Here is a 27,935-nt window from a genome sequence, read left to right on the forward strand (position 1 = left end):
CCCTGCCCCGGGCAAGGACATTCACCGAGCACTAGTCTCTGAAAGGTTTCTTAAAAATGATAGGCCTTTCCCCCTCCTTTTTCCTTTTTTCTTTATAAAGTAACTTTCACAACCAGATTTGTTTTGTGCTATTCGTTGATGACTCTCTTCTCTGGCTACTCTTTGGGTTTGCCTGACTTCCCCCATCTGTTGCTTTCCTACACCGATGAAGTGGGCTTGCTGCCTTATCAGCATCTGTCTGGAACTTTCCATCAAAAGAGAAGTAATCTCATGGGGCGCCTGGGTGGCGCAGTCGGTTAAGCGTCCGACTTCAGCCAGGTCACGATCTCACGGTCCGTGAGTTCGAGCCCCGCGTCAGGCTCTGGGCTGATGGCTCGGAGCCTGGAGCCTGTTTCCGATTCTGTGTCTCCCTCTCTCTCTGCTCCTCCCCCGTTCATGCTCTGTCTCTCTCTGTCCCAAAAATAAATAAAAACGTTGAAAAAAAAAATTTAAAAAAAAAAAAAAAGAGAAGTAATCTCAGAGGCAGGTGATGGTGGTGGCCGCACAGAAAGCCCAGCACATGGTCAGGCTGCTTCCTGCCCACACAAGCAGTCATGACTTTAGCAGACATACAAAACCTGGGCTCTACGCACTTGCACTGAGGATATGGATACATCCCGTCCGAGCAGACTTCACTTCTTAAACAGGAATGTATTCTCTAACAGGTATGGTCCTACAAAGCCATTTCAAGAAAAACAAAAGAAAGACTTTTGTTTTTAAAAATTGATTGACTCCATATAACCTTCAGGGTGGAAACAGCTTCTGCTAGCATTTGGGCAAAGGGAGGGGGGGACGTTAGAAGCGTCTCAGTTTCTTGGCGACATTGAGGTCCATGTATTCATCCAGAAAGCTGTTTGCAATCCCCAGGGTGCCCAGGACTGTCAGCAAGGCCAGAATCGCCAGACTCAGCCGGAACCCGGTGATCCTGCAGGGTGGACGTGAGGCAGAGAGGTGATCAGCAGCTGCAGGGATGAAGGGAGGCGTCCTGAAGCAGGCAGCTCCACGTGGACACCGCCCAGGACTTCCCTGTCTTTGCCGTTTGAAAATTTTGATTCATCACATGAATTCAAGGGGGATGCCTAGGCACAGAGATTAATTGGCTCCTTTGAACATTCAAAGGATTATCAAGACCGGGACGAATTATTTCCTTTGCAACTTTTTGGAGATAGCGCACAATTTTTGCAAGGATTTAAAGTGTGGCGGCCAGAAGTGCCCGTTCAGGGCGCAGTTTGTACTTGATGTTCCTGCCTCACACCCAGTAGGGCAGGGCCTGGAGAGAATGGCCTCGGGCAACGCAGATGACTTTTGCAAACACAACCCTCAGGGCTGCTACTATTCCCAGGAGCGGGAAGCTAATTCAGACTCCATCCTGCCACTTTTGCCTGAACACCCAATCCTTACGTTCTCCTTACCTTTTTTTAGCTGCTTCTGAATATCCCCAGAAATACTGGTGACGGGCATATATGTACACAAGACCCAGACAGGTAGCAAAAACTATAGAGAAAAAATAGAGAAGATACAGGATATGATGGCAGGGTCTCAAAGTGCAATATGAAAACTGAGGGAAAAAAAACTTACAAACTTTGTACGTGTCCAAAATATATACAGATCTCTGGCAATTCAATCATGAAAGGAAAACAAATTAATTTTTTTTAATGGGCAAAATATTTGAATGGACAATTCATACAGGAAGATAAACAAATGTACCAATAAGCACATGAGAGTTGTTTCAGTATTCAACATCATTCAATATCAGCAAGCTGCATCTTAAAACCACAATTAGAGGGGCACCTTGGTGGCTTAGTCAGTGAAGCGTCTGACTTCGGCTCAGATCATGATTTCATGGTTCGGAAGTTCGAGCCCCGCGTCAGGCTCTGTGCTGACAGCTCGGAGCCTGGCGCCTGCTTCGGATTCTGTGTCTCCCTCTCTCTCTGCCCCTCCCCTGCTCATGCTCTATCTCTCTCAAAAATAAATAAATATTAAAAAAATTAAAAACAGGGGCGCCTGGGTGGCGCAGTCGGTTAAGCGTCCGACTTCAGCCAGGTCACGATCTCGCGGTCCGGGAGTTCGAGCCCCGCGTCGGGCTCTGGGCTGACGGCTCAGAGCCTGGAGCCTGTTTCCGATTCTGTGTCTCCCTCTCTCTCTGCCCCTCGCCCCTTCATGCTCTGTCTCTCTCTGTCTCAAAAATAAATAAACGTTAAAAAAATTTTTTTTTTTTTAAATTAAAAACAAACCCAAAAAAACCCTATTAGATGACACCACCACATACCCACTAGGATGGCTAAAATTTAAACACACCAACACAAAACGTCAGTGATGTTGGAATCCTCGTACACCCTTGGTGGGAGTACAGCCACGTTGGGAAAAGGTCTGGTAGTTACTTATGAAGCTAAATATACTTTTCACCCAGCAATTCCATCCCTATGTATTTACCCAAAAGAAATGAAAGCACTTTTCCATAAAAAGACTTGTACAGAAGGTTCATTGCAGCTTTATTCATAAGAGCCTAGATTTGGAAAGAGCCCAGAAACCTACCACCAGTAGAATGGATAACCAAATGGAGATAATCATACTACAGAATACCACTCAGCAATGAAAAGACACAGATACTTGCAGCAACATGGTGAGTCTCAACATTTTGCTGAGTGAATGAAGCGCTGCACAAGAGGTCACGCTGTATGATTCCAGCTATGTAAAGTTCTAGAATGGGCAAAACTACACTGTGATGAAAAAGACCAGAACAGCGTCTGCCTCTGAGAGCACCTGACGAGGAAGGGCATAAGAAAACTTTCTGGGTGGTCATGTCCTGCATCTTGATGGGTATACACTTGTTAAAACTCATTGAATGGTACATGTATGGTTTGTGCATTTCACCATACAGTATACAAATTTTACCTAAAAGAAACGTAAAGTGCGGCATGATCTGCCATCTGGTCTAACAGAAAACACCAATATCTTCCATTCAGGGACCCTCTCTCTCTTCCTCAGCACCCAATAGATGCAAATAGCCAGGGCCCTCTTGCACACTTGGAGTCTATCTGTGAGGCTCTGATATCCTGGATAAAATGAAATTCCTTATTTTATTAGGTCACAAACATTTTCTTTAGTTTCTACTCTATACCAGGTATTATTCTAAGGATCAGGGTGAGCAGTGAAATGGATACAAGCTTCCTACCTTTATAGAGTTTACCAGCAAAGACAGACAACCATGAGAAAAATGAGAAGAACATCACAGACTTGAAAGCATGGAGAAGGAAATGAAGTGGGATGGATGGGACCGTGGCGGGGAGGTGGAGGGGAGGACAGCGGAGCCACCTTTAGAAAGGGGTCAGGGAAGGCCTCCCTGAAGGGAGGACGTGTGCGTGGGGCCTGCGGGTGAGAAGGAGAGACAGGGCCGAGCAAAGAGCTGAGAAGAGAGGGGGTAGGGCCACCCGGCATGCGAGGGAGGAAGTGGAGAGATCCTGAGTGGGCTACAGTTAACCTCCCCATCTAATGACTTAACTCGCACAAAGCCAATGAGGACTATTCAGGGCAATTAATAGGCAACTTAACTTTTCATGAGAGAGAAGGAAAAGAAAATTACGGCGGAAAACCCTTGTCTGACAGGAGGCCTCATTCAGCCCATTACAGTGAAATCCAAAGGGTCAAATAGCAGAGACTGAGTCCCCTTATCAAAGGCACTTTTCCTATTAGTTGTTAATGCAGTCTTACCTGACAAGGAACAACCCCTTCATTCATGCCCTTGGGGGAAAAAATGTGAGTTGGGATAAAGTTAAGAAGTCTTCCTCTAGAGGACATTTTATCTGAAGTTCCTCAGTTGACAGTAAAAAGTACAAGAAGACAGTGATGGGGTTGCCTCTGAAAGCAACTGGATTTGGGTTTATGGGAAATCTTAGCAATCAACTGTCAGATCCAAATGAGGCAACGAGAAAGCAAAAGAGATTGGGTTTCTCCAACTAAGGTAGCTGGTGATACTTGACCCCATTAAAGAAACAGGCAGAGTTTGGGTTAAGCCTTCAGCTCTCCAGGGATATCTGCAGCCAGACAGAAAGTAGATGTCTGTAGAGTTGCTACATACAGGAGCACATCCTTGTGAACTTAAGAAAAGGTTATCGGAATACTTATAGACCCTGCCTGTACTTGAAGTCCAGTGTTCTCCTACATTGATAAATGTTAAGTTGGACAAATTATCTGTGATTCGGTTTCCTCGTCTATAAAGTAGGATACGTATAAAAATTTAAAACACGGGCGCCTGAAGAGCTCAGTCGGTTAAGCATCTGACTCTTGATTTCGGCTCATGTCCTGATGATCTCAGGGTCGTGAGATCAAGCCCCGCATCAGGCTCCACACTGGGCATGGAGCCTGCTAAGATTTTCTCTCTCTACCTCTCCCTCTGCCCCTCCCCACTCTCTCTCTCAAAAAATAAAATAAAATAAAAATACATTATTTTTTTTTTAATTTAAAACAGTTTCTGGCACATAGTAAGTGCTCAATAAATAATAGCTATAATGATTAGGGTGAATTGTCGCAGCTAAACTAGAATTAAGGAATCAGATTTGAAGACAAACTCATGTCATTTTCATCTGGGAGTGCCCAGCAGTTTGTTTCAAGTTGTTTTTTTTTTTTAATTACTGAATTAAATTGACATGAAGCCAAAATTAATTTATCTTTATTTTTTTTTATTTTTTTTAATGTTTAGTTTTGAGAGAGAAAGAGAAACATAGTGTGAGCGGGGGAGGGGCAGAGAGAGAGGGAGACACAGAATCTGAAGCAGGCTCCAGGCTCTGACCTGTCAGCACAGAGCCCGACGCGGGGCTCAAACCCACGAACTACGATATCATGATCGGAGCTGAAGTCGGACGCTTAACTGACTGAGGCACCCAGGCACCCCCAAAATTAACTTATTTTTAGAACAAGTGCTCTCTGATGCACATAGACATGGCTTATTTTGTTTAAAACAATTTCTAGGATCAGAAGATCTATGGTTACATGTCTGCTCCTTAATGGTTCTAAGAACCACAGTCATCATTAGATCAGAGTTGACTGTATTCTAAAATTACCTTGATTGAAATACCATCCAGCCATCCACAATGTAATCAGAAATATGGGGTAAAACTCCACACAGTTTTGTCTGCAGGAAAAAATAAAGACATGGGTTACATTATGAGAAAACTAAACACCAAAGCATTAAGCTTCCATCTGAAGGTAAATGTCTAATCTCTTATTATAAAAATACGTAAGAATTACATACATGTCTTTTCATGTAAAATGAATCTTCCAAGGTAAGACTCAAAGATTGTTTAAATCTTAGACCAGGGCCAAGAATCACTCTCCTACAGGTAAACCACCAGTAGTAGGAATGAATTATACCTCTTTTCCAAAAGACAGACCTTGAGATGGTCCTGATTCTAAGGCTAAAATTCATTCTGTATCCTATCTACAGAACCCAGAAAATAACACAATTTATGTAAACCAAATTTCTTCCCCAAATTCCTACACATTCATTGCCTTTCGATTGAGTTACTCAGCAGTTAAAAAATGGTTTTAAATAATTCCTGTAAAATCTCCTGAAGTCTATGAGTAAGTATTTTTCACTCCCATTTTACAGAGGAACAAACTAAGACCTGAGAGCACAAGCTGACTGATGCCTTGCAGAGAATCAAACGGACTATGTCATCGCCAGATTCCAAGTTCCGTCCCAACATCAATTCAAATTGCCTCTATTCATAGAAGAGGTGGATGGAAATTTTGATACTATTTTAAGCGAAAAGGAATAGTTCTCTGGGAACTATAATTCATCTGTACCTAGCAAAGGGAAAGGAGATGAATTATATTCATGCTTCCCGTGCTACGCCCCCAAGTGATCTTAGTTAGGTTGACTGTGCTCCTTGCTGACAATATCACAACCAGAAAGAGCTTTAATATAATTCGTAATGAGGTCTTGAGTTGATCCTGATGGAAGCAGCATAATTAGACAGAATTAGAAATGATACCACAGTGTTCCTTAAAGCTTGAGGATTTAAGGTTATGAGGCAATTGACCTAGAAATAGTTGATACCAGTTCTTGAAGATCTGCATCTTCTATTCGAGGTCACCATGAGTGGCTCTTTTTTTTTTCCCCCCAAATTAAAAAAAAAAAATTGTTTTGTTTTGCTTTTGCTACCAAGATGGCGACATAGGTGGCTCCTGAACTTCCCTCCTCCCACGGATACGCTGATCGCACAGCCACACACAGAGCAATTCCCTCTGAAAGAAATCCCGAAACCAGCTGTGACTCCTTCAGTGCAGGCAAAGAGAAAATGCCCACACTGAAATAGGTAGGAAAGAGGGAGACACACTCTCGCCATAAACCCCATCCCCAGCACAGCACTGTATCACCAGGTGGGAGTCCTCAACTCCTAGCTTCTCCCGGAGGACCTAGAACACTCCAACTTTTTAAGACTTCCACTTGAGGGCTGGGTCCCCAAAACACTTAGCTCTGAAAGCTAATGGGGCTTGCATCCACAGGATTCGGGGTAGGACTCTAGCAGGACAGTGGCACAATCCCTCCCTTAAAGTGCCTACCAGCAGGGGCTGCGTGCCTGTGCACATCCCCTTGGGGCTCCCGGAAGTAACCCAGAAGATGGGAGAAAGGAGTATCCCAGAAGATAGGGGGAGGGGTGCTGAGGTCCTAGGTGAGCAGGGGTGATTAGAAGCCATTGAGATTCAGGCACAGGTGTAAATGTTAACTGCATTTATGCTCCCTGAGGGCAGAGCCTGGGCAGCTCAGCACCCAAAAAGAGTCCCTTTGTCCCCTATAAGCAGTCCGTCACTGTTGGTCTTGCCCTGACCTCAGGTCTTAGTTGTGCTCATTCTACTTTTCCCCTGGCCCCTCGTTTGATGGCCTGCCTTAAGCCCTAGTCCCTCTGAAATGAGGCTTTGTTCATTTCTTAATAGCATCTAACAGATTGAAAATAATTCTCCGATGGCTAGCTCTGGGGCCCTGCTATTTGCGGATGGTCTTCTCTGCAGCTGCCTGCTGAGAAGACCAGGTATTACTTGGCCTTGAAATACCTTGCATCCCATTCTACCTGCTCATTATGACCCCTTCCACCCTCCTCCAGCATGTGACCATGTCTTTCTGCCACCTCAGTTAAATGGTTCACGCCTGGATATGTCCCAAGATAGCTGTTCACAGTGAGTTGTCCACAAACACTGTTTAACTCAAGGGGACCAACCTCTGAAAATCTGTTCTTGACAATCCTATCAGTGACTACTCACAGTTACATTGACAAGAAGACCAAAATGAGAATAATTTCTGGTCTCTTCTGGACATGAAGGCAGATATATTCTGTCCTCTTTCTATAGGAGATCCTCAGGGAAAATCTCCAAATGGGACAGAAAAGAGCTGGCAGCAGCTGTGTCCATTTCCCTTTATGTGGGAAGAGAGGGTATAAGCTGATTGTGACCACTGATAGACTGTCCCCTTTCCTGCATGTCCACACTGAGGGAAACGAGTCTATCTACTCATTCCCTGGTTAGACCCCTCTTTGCTCAGTAGTCCTGTGCTCTTTTGACATCTAAATTTCCCATAAAATTATTAGGGAGAATTATTATTATTGTTATAGACAGGAGTCACCATGTGCCTCGAATTCTACCCAGGGGCAATAACAGAAAGAGGCAGCTAGAAAGACAGTAGGGGGACGAATCATCCTAGTTTGCCCTAGATTGAGCAGATTTTGAGAACGTGGGACTTTGAACTTTATAACCAAGATAGTCCCAGATAAACTGTACTGGTCTGCCTAGAACTGAGGTTCCCTGGGACACAGAACTTTGAGTGCTAAAACCAAGAAAGCCCCAGGCAAACTGAAAAGATCTAGTCACAATGAAGAATGACCTGAAGGAGCCTATGGAGATCGAATAGTTCAAGCTGCTGGAACCCCTCATGGATCATCCCCATCTCCAAGGGATCCCGGAGCTCAGGACATGTGGCCACCGCGGGGTCCCACTTGGACCCGAGGGCTGGCAGTAGCGAGGGCGGTACCAAACTAAGTGCCGTTGGACCCTGTCTTAGTCAGTACGTGTGCCGCTAAATTCAGCTCATTTTGGAAAGAAGAATCAAACGTTGGCCCGACAGCCAAATCTAGCAGTTCCTAAAATGCTAGTCTACAAATGTTTTTGATTGTATAGTGCTCATGGTTGCATAACCCCACAAAAAACGGAAATGGCCTGCTTTACAACAAAGATGATGTGAAGTTGGTGCCATACGGTAGCTGCCCGGCCTTCCTGGATTTGGGTGGGGCTATCTCTTGCCAATGGAAAGAGAAGGCGAAATGTGTCACTTCTGAGCCAAATGATTAAGAAGCTGGTGCGCCCAGATCCCTTCCCCCACACCCGGCTGAGTGGAGAGAACTCTCAGGACATGGATGGGGACAGACCCCTTAGATGGACAGAGCGTAGGCCTCTCAATGACCATGGGGAAGGCCACTCAACCAGGAGCACCCACATAGGACACTTCGTGGACAAAACACAAACTTCCCTTGTGTTAAACCACTGGGATTATGGGGTTGATCCATTTAGCACGGCAAACACAATCAGCTGGAAAAATATATCACATACACTATAAAACCCACACAAAACAGAAATTCAAGAATGAGACTCTAAGAGCAAATATAAATAGAAGCTCCAAAATTTCCTCGTGCTCACAGCGGATGACTTAGTTCTCCCTCAGCATGTACATGTCATCTGGGAGACCTCTGACCTAAAACACTTGTGAATATCTCTGCTATGAGATTTAAACGCACAACAGGACACAGCGTATAGCAATCTTGTTCATAGAAAATCTGAACCATGCGCTGAAGGGAAAAACCTAATTAGCTATAGTACGTTTCTAATGGTACATCTTTCAAAAAATAAAAACAGACGAGGCAACTTAAAGGAGACTTCGTAGGAGCTTCTTCTCTTTCAAGTTTTTGTTTGCTCATTTTTCTTTCTCCTTCTGTTTGGGTGACTCATTCTGAAGCAGCAGGCTGCACACTGCCACGAGCAGCTCGCACTATTAACAGATGACCCAGCCCCGGTCTGCTGCCTTTTGACCCTGCAAAGTCTTTTCAATTATTACACTGGCCGAGGGTCAGAGCAACAGGTTAATATGCTCAGAAAAGGCTCGGGGATGAAAGGTGCTGAAGTTAATCTTTCTATATAGATTCATAACTATCTAAATTGCTCCTTGTCAAGCAACCCTTGTGCGGGAACACCAGAGGACATTTGCCACGAATAGCAGGAGGGCAAGACTCTAACCACCACTTCAGTGGTGCCGCTGATAAGCAAAGGGATGAACCGATGAGGGAGTGAGGCTTGCAGCTCATCCAAATTCCTGCCGCTCCTCATCCCCCCGCTTCCGGAGGCTCACCCAGCTTGTGTGCAGTGCTATTTGGTGGTGGCATGAATGTTTGTGTCCCTCAAAATTCATATGATGAAGGTCTAATCTCCAGTGTGGCTGTATGTGGAGTAAGGAAGTAATTCAGGCTAGAATGAGGTCAGAAGTGGGGGACCCTGATTTAATGGGATTGGTGTCCTTATGAGAAGAGACACCAGAGACCTCTTGACACCCACCAGACTCACTCTGCCCAGCCCCTTCTCTGTGCTTGCATGCACACACCAAGGAAAGGACAAGTGAGGACACAGCAAGAAGGCAGCCATCTGTGAGCCCAGAGAAGAGAGCTCTCAGCAGAAATCCAAGCAGCGGGAACCTTGATCTTAGATCAAGGTCATGATCGCCCAGCCTCCAGAAGTGTGAGAAAACAAATGTGTGTTGTTTAAGCCACCCAGTCTGTGTTATTTTGTTACAGCAGCCCAAACTGACGAATACAGGCAGTTTGTGGAGAAGGATGAAGAACTCATCATTTAGAGTTGTTCTCTGGCCTTGGGGACCCCTAGCCCTTTCTAATTCAGTGGATAAATACATCTTATGCATTCAGCTAATATCTAAGATGGGTGCACTTGTAAGAAAAATGGAGATGTGTTTACCGTTTTTTATTTGACTTATTTGTTGTTGTACTAACCTATTACAAAAGTAGGTGACTCACATTACTATAATCCCAGTGTTACAGAACACCTGAAAAAAATTTTTTTGTGAATTTTCCTTTCTCCAAAGTTTTTAGACATAAGCTAGAGCCGCTAGTTTTAATTTCAAGTGTTCAGGATTTGGATTTGAAATGACTATAAAAAGTAAGTGGAGGGGCGCCTGGGTGGCGCAGTCGGTTAAGCGTCCGACTTCAGCCAGGTCACGATCTCCCGGTCCGGGAGTTCGAGCCCCGCGTCGGGCTCTGGGCTGATGGCTCAGAGCCTGGAGCCTGTTTCCGATTCTGTGTGTCCGTCTCTCTCTGACCCTCCCCCGTTCATGCTCTGTGTCTCTCTGTCCCAAAAATAAATAAACGTTGAAAAAAAAAATTTTTAAAAAAAAAAGTAAGTGGAAAAGCAACAATAACGACAGCAACAAAATTTACAGCTATAGTAGAGTAAGAAGAGGGAAATGTTTCTGAAGAGTACTCAGATTCAGGATGATTGGGTTTACTTGTGGCAGGCTAATTCTGGAACAGGAAATGAGTAGTTCAATGTTAAGCAAATAAGGATGCATTAAAAGAACGAAGTGAGAGGATTTCCTTCTATCTTACCCAGCACTAATGAAACCATTGTTGGGACACTGCATATACGCCTAGGCTTCAGGTTTAGAAATAACATGAAAAATTTTAGTCTAAAGAGAACAACCCAAATTTTTTCATCATTTGGGGGAAGAAGCTGAAGAGTTATTACTACCTAGCCTCAAAATATAGAAGATGAAAGATAATGAAGATAATGATCCCCAACTGTATGAAAAAGAGTGGGGTCATTAGCAGCTATTCGTCTCTTCTGGTGAGAATAGAATCGGAGGGAATGTACTTAAATTGCCACAAGATCAAGGTATTACTTGGATCTACTTTTGAGATTTATAAAAGCCTTCAATCTAAAGGGATCAAGGTACTCAAATTAGACCAGATAGAATTTTCTAAGCTTAGCAATAACAAGAAGGACTGGCCCTGGTTGAAACTATAGTTGCTTTGTTCACAAGTTTAAAAGTGTATTCTGGCAAAAGACTGCAAAACTCTAGAAAAAGTCGTCTCTAAGGCCCTCATGGTAGGAAGGAAAGTGGGAGTGGATGGGGGACTCTAACTCTAAAGTTACCTGGGACTGGTAACATGGGTAAACTGGGCTCCAGAATCATCATCTCTGCTTGGTGAATGAATATCCAACCTGAGGTGATGTTGAGACAGGAAATAGGTACTTCTGGGGTGGTGAGAGGGGCCTGGAAGTGATTGTTATAAGACGTCAGGTCCCACTTAGGGACAGGATTAGCCCTAACACCAGGCTTCTTGGCCATACTTAGGGAAAAGCAGCAAGAAAAAAGAGGAGAGGAAAAGACAGCATTTCTGGTATAGCCAAGGTCATAAGATGTTCAAAGGAGGCTGAAGGACTCAATGCTTTGGTCCAGAAGAGCCAGAAAAGAAAGTACATTTTCTCTTAGGGATTTGCAGAGCTCGAGGAAGCCTACCCTATAGCCAAATAGGCTTTGGAATGACCTGGTTATCCCGGGGGATCCTGTCCTAACTACCTCAGATAAAATCAAAATGGCTTTACTAGCAATGAATTTAATCTGGTTTGACCTGATTTACCTAAACCTTAGAACCTAAGGCAAGAACTTGGGCTGGTGCTATGGAACATCTAAGAAGAAATTCACGGAAGTGAGTAGGCCCATCCCCACTTACTCTTCAGAGAAACCTAGGACAGTTACTACTGTGCTCTTGAAGGTATTTTATGACTCCAAATTCACTCCCTCTGCCCCAATTATTGGCTATTATTTTTTAACCCCTCTTCATTCTGCCACGATTAATCAAACAGAACAAACAAAACACTTCTAACAAGGAAATTCGGTTTGTATGCTTTTTGATAAACAGACATTTAAGAGAAATATTTGGAAATGGTGTCCAGCGATAGAAGAGAAGGGAGAAAGCAATAACTTGAAAGAAATCAAATTTGTGGAAAGTGTAAGAACAAACAGAACCAGAAGCGGCCCGAGGATTTCGAGTGCTGGAAGCCCAACACTCCCCAACAGAATGTTCTCAGATGACAGAAGACAAAGTGGGAAAATGTGGAATTTCCTCCTGTGATGATTTTTATAAATAGAACAGTGTCTCCCTAACTTCAAGCATTCATATATCACTGTCAACATTTTAACATCTCCGTATACCACTTACTATCTTTCTATAAATCAACTATTTTTTCCCTTAAATTAGGGAGAATGCAATTTTATGAGTAGAAAAAGAATATCACTTTCGAAATAAAGAATAAGTATAAAAATAAATCCCATGAGAACAAAATTTGCCAAGTTCTCATTAGATGCTGTTGATTGCTGAAGGCTCTGAGCATGAGACCCTCCCTCTGTCGAACAGGAGAATGGATGGTCCGGAGGTGTTGAGAATACATACTCCCTGCTAAATGTGACAGATTGAACCCATGTTTATTTCTTCTCCCTCCTGAAACCTCACTAACATGCCAGGAAAGGAAAAAAAAAATAGATACAAAGTCGAGAACAAGGAGAATGGGAGTAGACACAACAGTGGAAGAGAGACGTTAGTCAATTTCTGAATAAGGACGGCACTCAAGGGAACAGCAGCTGAGCTGACAGAGCACAGACAGATGAAGCCTAAGCACCTGCACAAGGAAGGTCCAAGGAAGACTAATGCACCTCTTATCCCAGAACCCAGGACACTCAGGAACTGGGGGCACCAGGTACCCGTGAGTCCAAGCTAAAACAGAAGAACTGGTGGACAGACTATAATAAGGAGTGCTTTAGCTCCCTTCCACCTCTGATCCCCACCCCTACTACCCCATCACAGGAGATGGGAGGTCTATCGTCTAGAGAACCAGAACCAGAGAATCTCGTGGGAGGTCTAGGAACAATGGGGGGGGGGGGGGAGTGAGGATAAAATCTTGTACTGAAAGCCACGCGAACCTACATACTACATAGTGGAAGAACCTTCCTTTGTTCACCCACCACACTTTCAGGTTTCTAGAAGTGAGACCTATTTACCCATCTTCCTCCCTCATCCCATCTTTGCCTGCCCCCACAGGGGGCTTACGGGTTTTCCCTAGAGAAACCAAATGGTCCCAGAAAGATAACCTACAGATACTGACTTTGGGGACTCTACAAAAGGAAGCTGCTGCCGATCGATCACCCTTTAGTGAGCTGCCCACTCTACTGAGCCCCACCCATGCACACAGAGTCCCATCATTTTCTGATGCTCTTTACTAAATTTGCACAGATAGCCAACCGAGGATCACTTGATATTTGAGTAAAGCTTCTAAGGTCTCCTTTGCTCAGATCTCTTTGCTGGACCCTTGTCTTCTTGACCTCTAAGGCTGGTTCAGTCCTTGCTCCTCTTCTCTCCCTTCTCCTTTGTCTACACCCACTCCCTTAAGATTTCTTCTAAAAAAATTAAAAAAAAATTCTTCCAATCTCATGGCTGTAAATCATCTTTGTGTGCCAATGGCCAATAACTCTTGAATTTATACTTCCGGTTCCAATCTCTATGCTGAAATGCAGATTTTTATACCCACGTCCCTGCTTCTCTCCACTTAGATGTGTAAACTATGTACGAGGCAGTTTATGATGCAAGAACAAATGATCTGAGTAGCTTAGTCGATGACAATGCTTACAGTCTCTCCTTAGCTGTAGCATAAGTCACATCTCAGACACAACATGTCAAAAGGAACCTCCCGGTCTTCCCCCCAGAACTGCTTCTCCCACTGCCTTGTCTCTCTGTTGTCTCTCTCATCTCTCCCAGGATGCTCAAAACAAAAATCCAAGGTCATTCTTGATGCTTCTCACATGCCATATTTATTATGTCAGGAAATTCCCTTGGCTCTACCCTCAAAACGTATCCAGAATCTGACCATTTCTCACCATCTCTACTGCTACATCCCTGGTTCAAGTTAGCTTCCTAACTGAATTTGCTGCTTCTACCAATGCCTTCATAGAGACTATTCTCAGCAAAGCAGACCAAGGGATCCTTTTAAAGTATAAGATCATGGGTGCCTGGGTGGCTTAGTCAATTAAGTGCCTGACTTCGACTCAGGTCATGATCTCGTGGTTCATGAGCTCGAGCCCTGCATCGGGCTCTCGGATGTCAGCATAGAGCCTGCTTTGGATCCTCTGTCCCCCTCTTTCTGCCCCTCCTCTGCTCATTCTCTCTCTCTCTCTCTCTCTCTCTGTCAAAATAAATAAATAAAAACTTTAAAAATAAAATAAAATATAAAATCATGTTATTCCTCTGCTCAACACTTCATAATGACTTTCCATTTCACTCCGAGAAAAGCCAAAGGCCTTATAATGGCCTTTAGGGCCCTACATGGTCCATCTACTACCTTTCTGACATTCCCTCCTACCACTTTCTGTCAGCTCCTTCTCTCAACCACACTAACTTCGTTGCTAACCCACCAGGCACATTTCCACTTAGGGTCTTCGCACTGGTCATTCCTTCTGCCTCAAGTATGTTTTCTCTGCGGGGCGCCTGGGTGCCTTGGTCGGTTCGGCGTCCGACTTCGGCTCAGGTCATGATCTCATGGTCCGTGAGTTCGCGCCCCGCGTCGGGCTCTGTGCTGACTGCTCAGAGCCTGGAGCCTGTTTCGGATTCTGTGTCTCCCTCTCTCTCTGCTCCTCCCCTGTTCATGCTGTCTCTCTCTGTCTCAAAAATAAATAAACGTTAAGAAAAATTAAAAAAAAAAAAAAAAAGAATGTTTTCTCTGCGTGTTCATGTGGCTAACCCCCTTACCTGCTGTGTAAGCTGTTGCTCAAGTGCTACCTTAGTGGGGTCTACACCGACCACCCTAAACAGCAACCTACCCCCGACTCACCTCCCAGCAACCCACCCCTCTGTGTTTTCCTTTTTCTTTTCTTTCTTAACACTTACCACCTCTTGCGTAATATATTATTTTCTTATAATATTACCTGCTTATGGTTTATTTTCTGTCTTTTCTGGCTATGAGGTAAACTTCAACAGACAAGGATCTTTATCTATTTTTTTCATTGATACATCCCAAGCTACTGGATATATCACACAATGCCAGATATATAGAGGTGCTCAATAAATATTAAATGGGCAAATAATAAATAAAATTGAAATGCAAAGGACAAAATAGACAAATATTAAGGAACTTAGAAAAAAACAGAAATGATGGGGCACCTGGGTGGCTCAGTCGGTTAAGCATCTGACTTCGACTCAGGTCATGATCTTGCAGTTCATGGGTTTGAACCCCACGTCACACCGTGGAGCCTACTTCAGATTCTATGTCTCCCTCTCTCTCTCTGCCCCTTCCCCACTCATGCTCTGTCTCTCTCTCTCTCTCTCCCTCTCAAAAATAAATAAACATTAAAAAAAATTTTTTAACTTTTTTTTTAACATTTATTCATTTTTGAGAGGGAGGGACAGACTGTGAGTGGGGGAGGGGCAGAGGGAGAGAGAGGGAGGCACAGATTCCGAAGCAGGCTCCAGACTCTGAGCTGTCAGCGCAGAGCCTGAAGCGGAGCCTGAACCCACAAACCATTAGATCATGATCTGAGCCAAAGTCGGATGCTTCACTGACTGAGCCACCCAGGTGCCCCAAAAAATTTTTTTCAAAAAGAAAAAAAAAAGCAGAAACGATACATGGAATTAAAAAATATATTATTATTGAGCCGCTCAGGAGTTCAAGCCCCGTGTCGGGCTCTGTGCTGACAGCTCAGAGCCTGGGGCCTGCTTCGGATTCTGTGTCTCCCTCTCTCTCTGCCCCTAGCCCATTTGCATTCTGTCTCTGCTCTCTCAAAAATAAATAAACATTTAGGGGCGCCTGGGTGGCGCAGTCGGTTGAGCATCCGACTTCAGCCAGGTCACGATCTCACAGTCCCGGTCGGTGAGCTGGAGCCCCGCGTCAGGCTCTGGGCTGATGGCTCAGAGCCTGGAGCCTGCTTCCGATTCTGTGTCTCCCTCTCTCTCTGCCCCTCCCCCGTTCATGCTCTGTCTCTCTCTGTCCCAAAAATAAATTTAAAAAAAAGTTAAAAAAAAAATTAAAAAAAAAATAAATAAATAAAAATTAAAAAAAATAAACATTTAAAAATATATATTATTATTAAAGTTCTCTGATATAAGAGAATAAATTGCCTCCATAAAACAAAAAAGGGATGATTTAATAGCAGCAGCAACTAAAGAACAATGAAAGAATAAAATTAATTATTAGAAATTGAAATTGACATCTGAAACTTTTAAAAGATCAGTAACCAATCAGACAACACAAAGAAATAAAAGGCATCCAAGTTGGCAAGGAGGAAGTCAAACTTTCACTCTTCCCAGATGACATGATACTCTATGTGGAAAACCCAAGACTCCACCAAAAAACTGCTAGAACTGATATATGAGTTCAGCAAAGTCGCAGGATATAAAACCAATGTACAGAAATCAGTTGCCTTTCTATACACCAATAATGAAGCAGCAGAAAGAGAAATCAAGGAATTGATCTCATTTTCAATTGCACCAAAAACTATAAAATACCTAGGAATAAACCTAACCAAAGAGGTGAAAAATCTATATACTGAAAAGCAGAGAAAGCTTATGAAAGAAATCGAAGAAGACACACACACACAAAATAGGAAAGCATTCCATGCTCGTGGATTGAAAGAACAAGTATTATTAAAATGTCAACACTACCCAAAGCAATCTACATATTCAATGCAATCCCTATCAAAATAACACCAGCATTCTTCACAGAGCTAGAAAAAATAATCCTAAAATTTATATGGAACCAGAAAAGACCCCAAATAGCCAAAGAAATCCTGAAAAAGTAAACCAAAGTTGGAGGCATCACAATCCCAGACTTCAAGCTGTATTACAAAGCTGTCATCATCAAGACAGTATGGTACTGGCACAAAAACAGACACATAGATCAATAGAACAGAACAGAGAACCCAGAAATCTGCCCACAAACATATGGCCAACTGATCTTTGACAAAGCAGGAAAGAATATCCAGTGGAAACATGACAGTCTCTTCAGCAAATGGTGTTGGGGAAACTGAACAGTGACCTGCAGAAGAATGAACCCAGACCACTTTCTTACACCATACACAAAAATAAACTCAAAATGGATGAAAAGAAGCCATCAAAATCCTAGAGGAGAAAACAGGCAACAACCTTTTAGACCTTGGCCACAGCAGTTTCTTACTTGACATGTCTCCAGAGGCAAAGGAAACAAAAGGAAAAATGAACTATTGGGAGCTCATCAAGATTAAAAAACAAAACAAAACAAAAAAAAAAAACAAAAACAAAAACAAAAAAAACCTCTGCACAGGAAACAATCAGCAAAACTAAAAGGCAAACCAATGGAATGAGAGAAGATATTTGTAAATGACATATCAGATAAAGGGTTACTATCCAAAACCTATAAAGAACTTATCAAACTCAACACCCAAAAGACAAAAATCCAGTGAAGAAATGGGCAAAGACATGAATAGACACTTCTCCAAAGAAGACATTCAGATGGTTAACAGACACATGAAAAAATGCTCAACATCACTCATCATCAGGGAAATACAGATCAAAACCGCAATGAGATACCACCTCATACCTGTCAGAATGGCTAACACCAACAAACTCAGGCAACAACAGATGCTGGCGAGGATGCGGAGAAAGGGGAACCCTTTTGCACTGCTAGTGGGAATGTGAGCTGATGCAGCCACTCTGGAAAACAGTCTGGAGGTTCCTCAAAAAATTAAAAATAGAACTACCCTATGACCCAGCAATTGCACTACTAGGTATTTATCCATGAGATACAGGTGTGCTGTTTCAAAGGGGCACATGCACCCCAATGTTTATAGCAGCACTATCGACAATAGCCAAAGTATGGAAAGAGCCCAAATGTCCATCGATTGATGAATAGATAAAGAAGATGTGGTATATATATATATATATATATATATATATATATACAATGGAGTATTACTTGGCAATCAAAAAGGATGAAATTTGGCCATTTGCAACAATGTGGATGGTACTAGAGTGTATTATGCTAAGCAAAATAAGTCAGTCAGAGAAACACAAATACCATAGGAATTTAAGATACAAAACAGATGAACATAAGGGAAGAGAAGCAAAAATAATACAAAAACAGAGAGAACCAAACCATGAGACTCTTAAATACAGAGAACAAACTGAGGGCTGCTGGCGGGGTATTGGGTGGGGAAGGGCTTAAGTGGTGAGGGGCATTTAGGAGGACACTTGTTGGGATGAGCACTGGGTGTTATATGTAAGTGATGAATCACTAAATTCTATTGCTAAAATTATTATTACACTGTATATTAACTAACTTGGATTTAAATACATACATACATACATACATACATACATAAAATACACAAAAGATCAGTAAACAGAAGTTCAAGAAATTTCCCAGAAAGAACAAAAACCCAAGAAGATGAAAAACCGAAGATAAAAGAAAACTGGATGACCAATCCGAGGATCAACATACAACTAATGCAGATTTTAAGAATAAAAGAACAGAGAAAATGAAGAGGAAATTCAGGGTAAAAATATTTTTAGAAAATTCCAGAACAGAAAGACATGAGTTTTCAAGCCATGAAAAAGTCTCATCTAAGGTTTAGCATAGTGAAGACAAATGCCTCCAAGCAAGCACAGAACCATACCATCTTAGGACACTGGGATTTAGGAAGATCCTAAAGCTTGCAGTTTCCAAACAAAAAATCAAGAATCAGCATAGCACAGAACATCACAACAATATCAGTGGAAATTAGAAAATAAAAGAGGAACATTTTCAAAATTCTGACGGTAAGGATTTTTAACATAGAAATATATGCCTAACCAAGCCATCAATCAACAATGAGGTAGAATAAAGGCATATTTAGAAGTGAAAAGTCTCAAAATTTGACCAACTATTCACCCTCTCTCAGAAAACGTCTGTAAGGTATGTTCCACCAAGATGAGAGAAAACCAATAAATAGGAAAATAGAAGATCCAGGAAACAGGCGATCCAAATCAAGAAAATATAAGGGAAATTCCTAAGGATGATGACAAAAAGCCCCACAATGACAGCAGGTAGCACGTTTAAAGAGCGACCTCCAGATGGGAGCAGAAAGATTGAGGACTCAAAAAAAAAAAAAAAAAAAAAAGGACTCTAACAGAGATAATCCAAAAAAAAAAAAAAAAACCAAAAACAAATGGCATTACTAGATTAATGTATTTGAATGTATTAAGAAGAGACTTTCAGTTCTGTTAAAGATTTGAGGATGAAACTAAGCAAACAAATAAACAATGAAGCAGTCACTAATCCCAGGTAAAACAAAAAATTCACAAGGAGATGAAATCATAGCATATTATTGGACTCAGCTTTGAACATTACTTATAATTAGAATAATATAAACATTGGCTATTGGTTTAACTCAACAAAGTGATGTACTGGAGGGCAGACGTAAGGAAAAGAGGAAGTGGAGAAACATGAAATTCTTTCTTCCATAAAAGGAAGCTGAATGGGGCGCCTGGGTGGCTCAATCGGTTAAGTGTCCAACTTTGGCTCAGGTCATGATCTCATGGTTCGTGAGTTCAAGCCCCACATCGGGCTCTGTGCTGACAGCTCAGAGCCTGGAGGCTGCTTCAGATTCTGTGTCTCCCTCTCTTCTCCCCTCCCCCACTTGCGCTGTCTCTCAAAAATAAACATTTAAAAAAAATTTTTTTTAAAAAAAAGGAAGCTGATTGATAATGTCTAAAAATTGTGAATCAATAAGTAGCAGTGAAAGCATAGTGTTTAGAAATTTGGAAGTAAATGTCAAAAGTGCTAGTCACAAGGGTGCCAATGGTTGTCTCTAAGGCTATATTGGAAGTAAGGAGAGTTATCTGTTGCTTTCGGGCACGTAATCTCACTTGATTTTCAGACCACATACATGCATTACTCTGATAAAAATAAATATTAGAATTGGGACATACTGGGACCAAACCAATATTTTCCACTTGACATAATCATAAAGATTCAAAGACAATTGGGCGCCTGGGTGGCTCAGTCGGTTAAGCGTCCAAATTCGGCTCAGGTCACGATCTTGCTGTATGTGAGTTCGAGCCCCGCGTCGGGCTCTGTGCTGACTGCTCAGAGCCTGGAGCCTGTTTCAGATTCTGTGTCTCCCTCTCTCTCTGACCCTCCCCCGTTCATGCTCTGTCTCTCTCTGTCTCAAAAATAAATAAACGTTAAAAAAAAATTAAAAAAAAAAAAAAGATTCAAAGACAATTGAAATGGACATGACTTTCTCATCATGTTGTTCACTGTTACTGAAAATCATATCTTGGGCATAAAGTTTTAGTCAAGTAAGAGATCAAGCTCTGGAGATATGCTGTAAAACACTGTATCTCTAGTAACAGCAATGTTTTATACATTTAAATTTTTTAAGAAGGTATATAGCTCATGTTACATGTTCTTACCACAATAAAATTTTGTTGAAAAAAATCTATGTCTATGCATCTCTTAAAACTATCTCTTCTGGGGCGCCTGGGTGGCTTGGTCGGTTGGGCGTCCGACTTCGGCTCAGGTCATGATCTCACGGTCCATGGGTTCGAGCCCCGCGTCGGGCTCTGTGCTGACGGCTCAGAGCCTGGAGCCTGTTTTGGATTCTGTGTCTCCCTCTCTCTCTGCCCCTCCCCTGTTCATGCTCTGTCTCTCTCTGTCTCAAAAATACATAAACGGTAAAAAAAAAAAAAAAAACTATCTCTTCTACCAACAGTAGTATTCATCCCAATGCTCAAGCCTAAAGAGTAGTCTGTGCAACCCCTGTTGAAGCAGAGATGGACAAGAGAACAATGCTGTCAGCTCAAGGACCATGACTTGCCCAGAGTGATTCAAGATGTATAAAAAGCTGAATAACCCACTTATCATTAAAGAAATAAAATTCCATAGTTTAACATTTTTCCACAAGGCAAACACCAGGTTCAGATCATTTTATAGGCAAATTCTAAGAACTTGGAAGGAACACACTCTTCCAATCTTATTAAAATTCTCTGAGAGAATAATTCTCTAACTCATTGCATGAGACTAGTATAATCTTGATATCAAAATGGGACAAACATCATATAAGAAAGGAAAATTATAGGCCTGCGTCACTCATGACATAGATGAAAAATCCCACAGTGTTAACAAAAGAATAGAATGATATATAAATGGTGACGTGTGCAATGTTTCTAAAAGCACGTATCTGGGGGATGAAATAAAAAGGGAGCCCTAGCATCTGCAGCAACCAAACTCATGGTGTGGCTGCTGCAGAACATTCTGTAGAGATCTGAAAAGACAAGATGATCAAAATCACTACAAGTATGTATGAAATGGGAAGCTTTCTCATTCTTACACGCTTTGGATTTCAGGAAATGGTTCATGGGCAGAGGATGATAATGACCCACCTCTGTTTCAAGGAGAAAGGAAAAATTAAGATAGAAGATGGATGTCATAGCTAATCCAGCTTGAGGCTATTGAATTCTAAGGGTACTGGAGGGGCTCTTTAACCAAACTGCCATCCTTAAAGGTGTATACCAGTCATTCTTAAGATCCCTGCCTTTTCTGTAAATGCATCCTCTGAATTCATAACATAGGTGGATAAAGGCTCCATGTACTAAATACTTCAAGCTTTGAGCATCATGAGAAGGGGCATGGCTGTGAAGACTGGTTTGTTACAATGAGATATCTTCTCTGCACATCTTTCCCCTGATCAGAATTGTCTATATGTGACCACTGAAGGGTAGAGGGAGCATTACTTACTGTGCACGAAATATTCTCTCAAACTCTGGTGACCCAGAGACTGCTGGAGCTGTAACTTTGTATTTTAATCTTGCCTTTCCTACATGCAAAGCAAAATAACCTGCAAGTATAGAGGAATTAACAATTAAAATGTGGCACATCACTATTCATTAGAAAAACACAAATTCAAACCATAATTAGATACCACTGCATACGTATCAAGATGTTTAAAATTCAAAAGCCAGACCATATCAATTAAAAAAGACAGGTGAGGCTATAAGAGCAACTAGAATTCTCAAAGACTCTGGCAGGAATGTAAAATGGTATAATCACTTTCGGAAACCATTTGGAAGGGATTTTTTACTTAGACATACATAGATTGTATAGCCAGTCACCCCACTCCTAGTGATTTCGCCAAGAAAAATTAAATTATATGTCCATACAAAGACTTGTACACAAATATTCATAGCATCTTTATTCATAATAGCCAAAAATTAGGAACAACTCTGTGATGGTTAATTTTGTGTCAAATAGCCTAGGCCATGGTGCCCAGCTGTTTGGTCAAACACCAATCTAGATTGTTCTGTGAAGATATTTTTTTGAATATGATGAACATTTACATCAGTAGACTCTGAGTAAAGCCACTCCTTGGTGTGGTGGGCCTAATCCAATCAGTTGAAGGCCTGAAGAGAACAGATGGACATTACCCAAAGGAAAAAGAATTCTGCCTCCACCCTGCCTTGAGACTCAATACTGCAACAACGACTCTTGCTGGAATTTCCAGCCTTCCAGCCCACCCTGCAAATTTCAGAGCCTCCAGCCCCTGCAGTGGCATGAATCAATTTTTAAAAATAAATGCCTCTGTGTGAGTGAGTGAGTGTGTGTGTGTGTGTGTGTGTGTGCGTGCGCATCTGCTGTATTGTTTCTGCTTCTCTGGAGAACCCTAACACAAATGTTGATCAACAAACTAATGGATAAACAAATTGTGCTATATGTGCCATATCTATATAAGAGAAATACTGTAAGAGAGTAAAAAGGAATGAACTGTTGGGGCGCCTCGGTGGCTCAGTCGGTTAAGCGTCTGACTCTTGGTTTCAGCTCAGGTCACGAGCTCACGGCTTATGAGTTTGAGACCCACGTAGGTCTCTGGGCTGACAGTGCAGAGCCTGCTTGGGATTCTCTTTCCCTCTCTCTGCCCTTCCCCCACTCACCTACTCACTCTGTCTCTGTCTCTCAAAATGAATGAATAAACTTAAAAAAAAAAGAATTAACTATTGATACATGAAACAACATGGATGAACTTCACACTAATTATGTTGGATGAAAGCAGCAAGATCAGAAGAGAATGTTACTGTACAGTTTCATTTACATAAAATTCTCAAAAATGCAAATGAATCCGCAGTGACCTAAAACGGATCAGTGGCTGCCTGGACATGATGAGAGGCAGGAGGGAGGGTCACAAGAAAACTTTGGGGGGTGATGGCTTCCTGTGTGACTCAGTTTCGCTACTATAAAATGATCATGACTTTGTTGTCCTTCACTGGCCACAGCTGTTGCATTAGATCATCCAACCCTGTGCTGGAGTCACTTACATCTGACGGTCAATCCCGTAAACCTCATTCACTTTTGGACCCACACTTCCTCCTTGGTCAGTTATTCTCACCTCCTGTCCTTCTCACCCTCCTTTTACACCATGATTAGCTCTGGGGCCTATTAGTTCCCTTCGGATGATGTCTTCCAGCCACAGTTCCTTTCCAGGTCCCTCCAACGCTCTTCTGGTCTCACTGATTTTAATACCTCCATGTCCCTTTCCTACTTGCTAATGTTTCAATACCAGTTTCCTTTTCCACACCAGGTTTTTAGCTTGTGTGACAGTATCAGATGTGATGCGTTTCCTCCAGAGAAACAATATGATCTCCCCTCTGACAAGTCAGTAAATAGCGAGCCTGGGTTAGTAAGGCCTCACAGAGCGGGACTATTCCCTTCCCCTGAATTCCTCTCTGCTATGAGTAAACTGTTGCCCAGGATCTAAAAGCTGTAGCTGAATGTCTAAAAGGGTGTAAATACTTAGGACTAGAGTCTCTCATTCAAACTGCAGTGGCATCCCTGAAGCCTGAGAGAGCACAGTGAAGAAACTGAAAATGTGGGACTGGGCACTGTTTCCAACCCCGGGCTAAATCCTCTCAAGGCAGCATAAATCCAGAGGGGCCAATAACTCAAGGGTCCGCCTGGAGCCAGAAAGGAGATCTGACTGCAGCCGAGAAAATCTGCAGGCCCTTGCCGATCTGCACCCCGCTGCTCCCACTGTTTCTAAGTTGTTCCACAGCCTTGGAGAAAACACTCGGTAAGGCTTCTTGCTTCCAGCTGTAAGAAGGGAACCATGAAAGATGTGCACTCCTTGATTTACACATTGGCGATGGTGCAAGAACCCAGAGCTTCGAGATGAAGCTGTGACTATGCGAAAGCTTAGGAAGGGCTGTCTCCCTCAAGGCTATTCATAGCACCTGGTTGCACCTGTCTGTAAAGGCAGCAAATGTGAGGAAAGAGCTTCAGTCGGGGGCAGAGCTGTTTGGATGCTCCCCAACCAGCCCACCCGCAGCTGCAGGCAGAAGAATTCAGTTGGGCCAGCACAATCCCAAGGAGGAGAAGCCCCTCCCTGTTCTTTCAGGTCAGGGGCCTTAGAGAGACCATGGCTACCCCGGAGATAACGGGATGAGGACAGAAAGGCTCTTTTACCTTTTCTGGAGTGCATCAATTTTCTTTCCCCTCCTAACATCACTTTAAAACTACCTGAGGGGTGCCTAGGTGGCTCAGCCAGTCAAGCATCTGACTTTGGCTCAGGTCATGATCTCGTGGTTCATGAGTTCACGCCCCATGTCAGGCTCTGTGCAGACACAGAGCCATCGTGTGGCTGCCTCTCAGTCCAGCAGCAGCTTCCTTCTGTGGGGAAGCGGCGATGATGGGGACTAGTCATGCTGAGTGCCAACCCCAGGCCAAGGATGCTGGTGGGCACTTCTCACCCAGTGTCCTGTTCGACCCTCCTTTTTTTAATGTTTGTTTGTTTGTGTGTGTGTGTGTGTGTGTGTGTGTGTGTGTGTGTTTAGAGAGAGGAAGCACTAGCAAGGGAGGGGCAGAGAGAGAGGGAGACACAGAATCCCAAGCAGATTCTGTGCTGTCGGTGCAAAGCCCAACATGGGGCCTGAACCCACAAACCACGAGACCATGACCTGAGCCAAAGTCAGACAGTCAACTAACTGAACCACCCAGGCACCCCTGCTTAGCCTTCTTTGATGAGGACACTGAAGGACAGAATATCCTGGCCAGGCGCACCCAGCTTGTTAAGTGTCTGAACTGGACAGATGTGGGATTGTCTGTCTTCAAAACTCAACCTGCTTCTACCACGGTATGTGGGGCCCCCTCTCCATAAACACCAGACTTCTGTAGAAGCAGCAAATTCTGGTTCTTAATGCCAACCAAACAGTTATGTCTTTTCTTTCTTTCTTTCTTTCTTTCTTTCTTTCTTTCTTTCTTTCTTTCTTTCCTTCTTTCTCTCTCCCCCACCCAACCAGTAAATGTTCCCTGTCTATCACTGTTAAAAAAAGAGACAACAGGCTCAAAATGGAGTCATCTATGCTAACATCACCAATCCTAGACATAACACCTCACTTAATTACGGTTTCAACCTCTCCCAAAAGTGGAATCTTAAACCAGCCAATCTGGAATTACGTGGTTAGCGCCACAGAGGCAATCTGCCTGACCGACTCCTGCCATTCCCTAAAAGAAGACGACCTTTGCCACAAATAATCACAAACTAGCAACTTCCTGTTCTGCCCCCTTCTGCCTGTAAAAGTCTTTCACTTTGCACAGCTCTCCAGAGCGCCTTTCTACCTGCTAGATGGGATGCTGCCTGATTCAGGACTCATTGGATAAAGCCAATAAGATCTTCAAAATTTTTTTTAATCTTCATTGATTTTTGAGAGAGAGAGAGAGACAGAGAGACAGAATGTGAGGGAGGGAGGGGCAGAGAAAGAAGGAGACACAGAATCCCAAGCAGGCTCTGAGCTGTCAGCACCCCACCCGACGCGAGGCTCAAACTCACGGACCTCAAGATCATGACCTGAGCCGAACTCGAAGGCTTAACAGACAGAGCCACCCAGGCACCCCATAAACCAATAAGATCTTGACATTTTACTCAGTTCAATTCTGCTTTCTAACACCACCAGCCACCACTGTCCCAGTCTCCTCTCCTCTCCCCACCCCCACCTAACCTCTGGCCACAGTTCTCGCGGAGCCCTGCACCCACCAGCAAACAGAAACCTCTCTGTGAGGCTGACAGAGGCTCTGTCTGGGGCATCCGTGGACCTGTTCCCGGGCTCCCCACAGCACCAGAATGAGGGCACACATGGGGTCGGCAGTGCTCACATGTAGTGGTATGTGAACCATGGGGTCAGCACAGGGGCACTTGAGACCTAAGTGTTGCTTTAGTTGGCAATAAAAATCCTGCTCTACCCCACTACTCCGGAAAACACTGTGAATCCAACCACAAAATGCATATCCTATGGTAGAACAGTTTCATAAACTCATAAAACAGACCGGTTAGGCAAGACATGAAGTGTGCATGCGGGCCTGGACTTTATCCCATGCACCCTGAGCAGTCCTCAGCTCTGCCCCCTTCCTGGTAGGAGCGCACTTGGAAAAATAAAGAAGTATGCATGGTTGGTTCCGAGTCTTGCTCAGCCGTGCCCAGACTCTTTTCCCCATTTAGCATGTGAAGTTGGTGATCATGGATAAGATGATAAGAACCGAGCAAATGTGACCCCCGTGGAGCAAATGCCCTTTACATAACCAGGCAGTCGAGATATGGAATAATCCTAGTGGGACGGTGCTTTAAAAGTTAGATTCGTCACGGGTGCCTGGGTGGCGCAGTCGGTTAAGCGTCCGACTTCAGCCAGGTCACGATCTCGCAGTCCGTGAGTTTGAGCCCCGCAACAGGCTCTGGGCTGATGGCTCAGAGCCTGGAGCCTGTTTCCGATTCTGTGTCCCCCTCTCTCTCTGCCCCTCCCCCATTCATGCTCTGTCTCTCTCTGTCTCAAAAATAAATAAAACGTTGAGAAAAGAAAAAAAAAAATTAAAAAAAAAAAAAGTTAGATTCGTCACTTAACCTGAAGCTCGTGTTTCTGCAGATTTTTTTAGACCTGATTATCGTACCTGCCATAGGCAGTTTATTTAAGAAAACATTAATTAAAAGATCAGTGTTTAAGAAATGGCAGCCATGGTTTACAAGCAGGTACAATGTTTCCTTTGGCACATTCCACATTAATAGCTAGTGGCTTCTACCCTCATTTGAACTGGGCTGGGGGTGGGAACCACAAACAATGCAGAATCGCTGGGCTCAGAAAGCCTACCACGTCCCCTTTGGGAGAACTAATCCTTGGAATGTTCCAGATCTGTTCCCAGGGATGGAGGCGCTGATGACCCAGAGTGGAGCGGGCACTCACACACTCATGGGCACCAGCAAGTAAGTATTAAACTCAAAATCTGGACCTCCCTCCCTCTGCCACACACGCACACACGGCTGCCCGAGACTTACTTTGTTGACAGGCGGACAAGACTGAGACAGCGGCCAGCAAGATTGAATGCCCAGCCATCTTTCACACCGACTGTTCTGGCTCAGGGAAGGATTTGTTGAAACCGAGGGGAAGATAACAGGCACTTTCGACTTGGTAATGTTGACCTTCCTTATAAGGTAAACAAAGCTGGAGAGGAAGAAAAAAAAAAAAAAAGGACGATTCAAATGGCTGAGTGACCTTTGCCCTGGAACAGGAATCGGGAAGGCCGGGTCGATCTGGAGCTGCCAGTCACAGATCTTTATCTGGCAGGGGAGCAGCTTCCGAGCTGGCTCTAAGTCTGTCTCCTCCCGTGCAGTGTGGGGGCTGCGGCTCAGCCCGAGGGACTAGCCCTCCAGAAGCTGCACCTGCAGACAGACCCATCTTCTCAGCCAGTTGGAAAACAATTTCCCCTGCCCCTCTTCCAACTCTGGACCCTTCCAGACTCTGGACCCTTGAGTC

At 43.5% G+C, this 27,935-nt stretch overlaps 1 protein-coding gene across 1 annotated transcript; it reads right to left on the reverse strand.

Moving 5' to 3' along the window:
• Positions 1 to 670: 670 nt before the first annotated feature.
• Positions 671 to 27,611, reverse strand: MGST2 (microsomal glutathione S-transferase 2). The gene is made up of 5 exons (XM_043603948.1): positions 27,458 to 27,611; positions 21,889 to 21,988; positions 5,100 to 5,170; positions 1,452 to 1,533; positions 671 to 964 (listed from the first exon to the last, which is right to left on the reverse strand). The coding sequence occupies exons 1-5, from the start codon at positions 27,513 to 27,515 to the stop codon at positions 835 to 837; spliced, it is 441 nt and encodes a 146-aa protein (XP_043459883.1). The 5' UTR covers positions 27,516 to 27,611; the 3' UTR covers positions 671 to 834.
• Between the last annotated feature and the right edge of the window lie 324 nt (positions 27,612 to 27,935).

This window comes from Prionailurus bengalensis, chromosome B1 (assembly GCF_016509475.1).
Source record: "Prionailurus bengalensis isolate Pbe53 chromosome B1, Fcat_Pben_1.1_paternal_pri, whole genome shotgun sequence".
NCBI classification, from domain to species: Eukaryota; Metazoa; Chordata; class Mammalia; order Carnivora; family Felidae; genus Prionailurus; species Prionailurus bengalensis.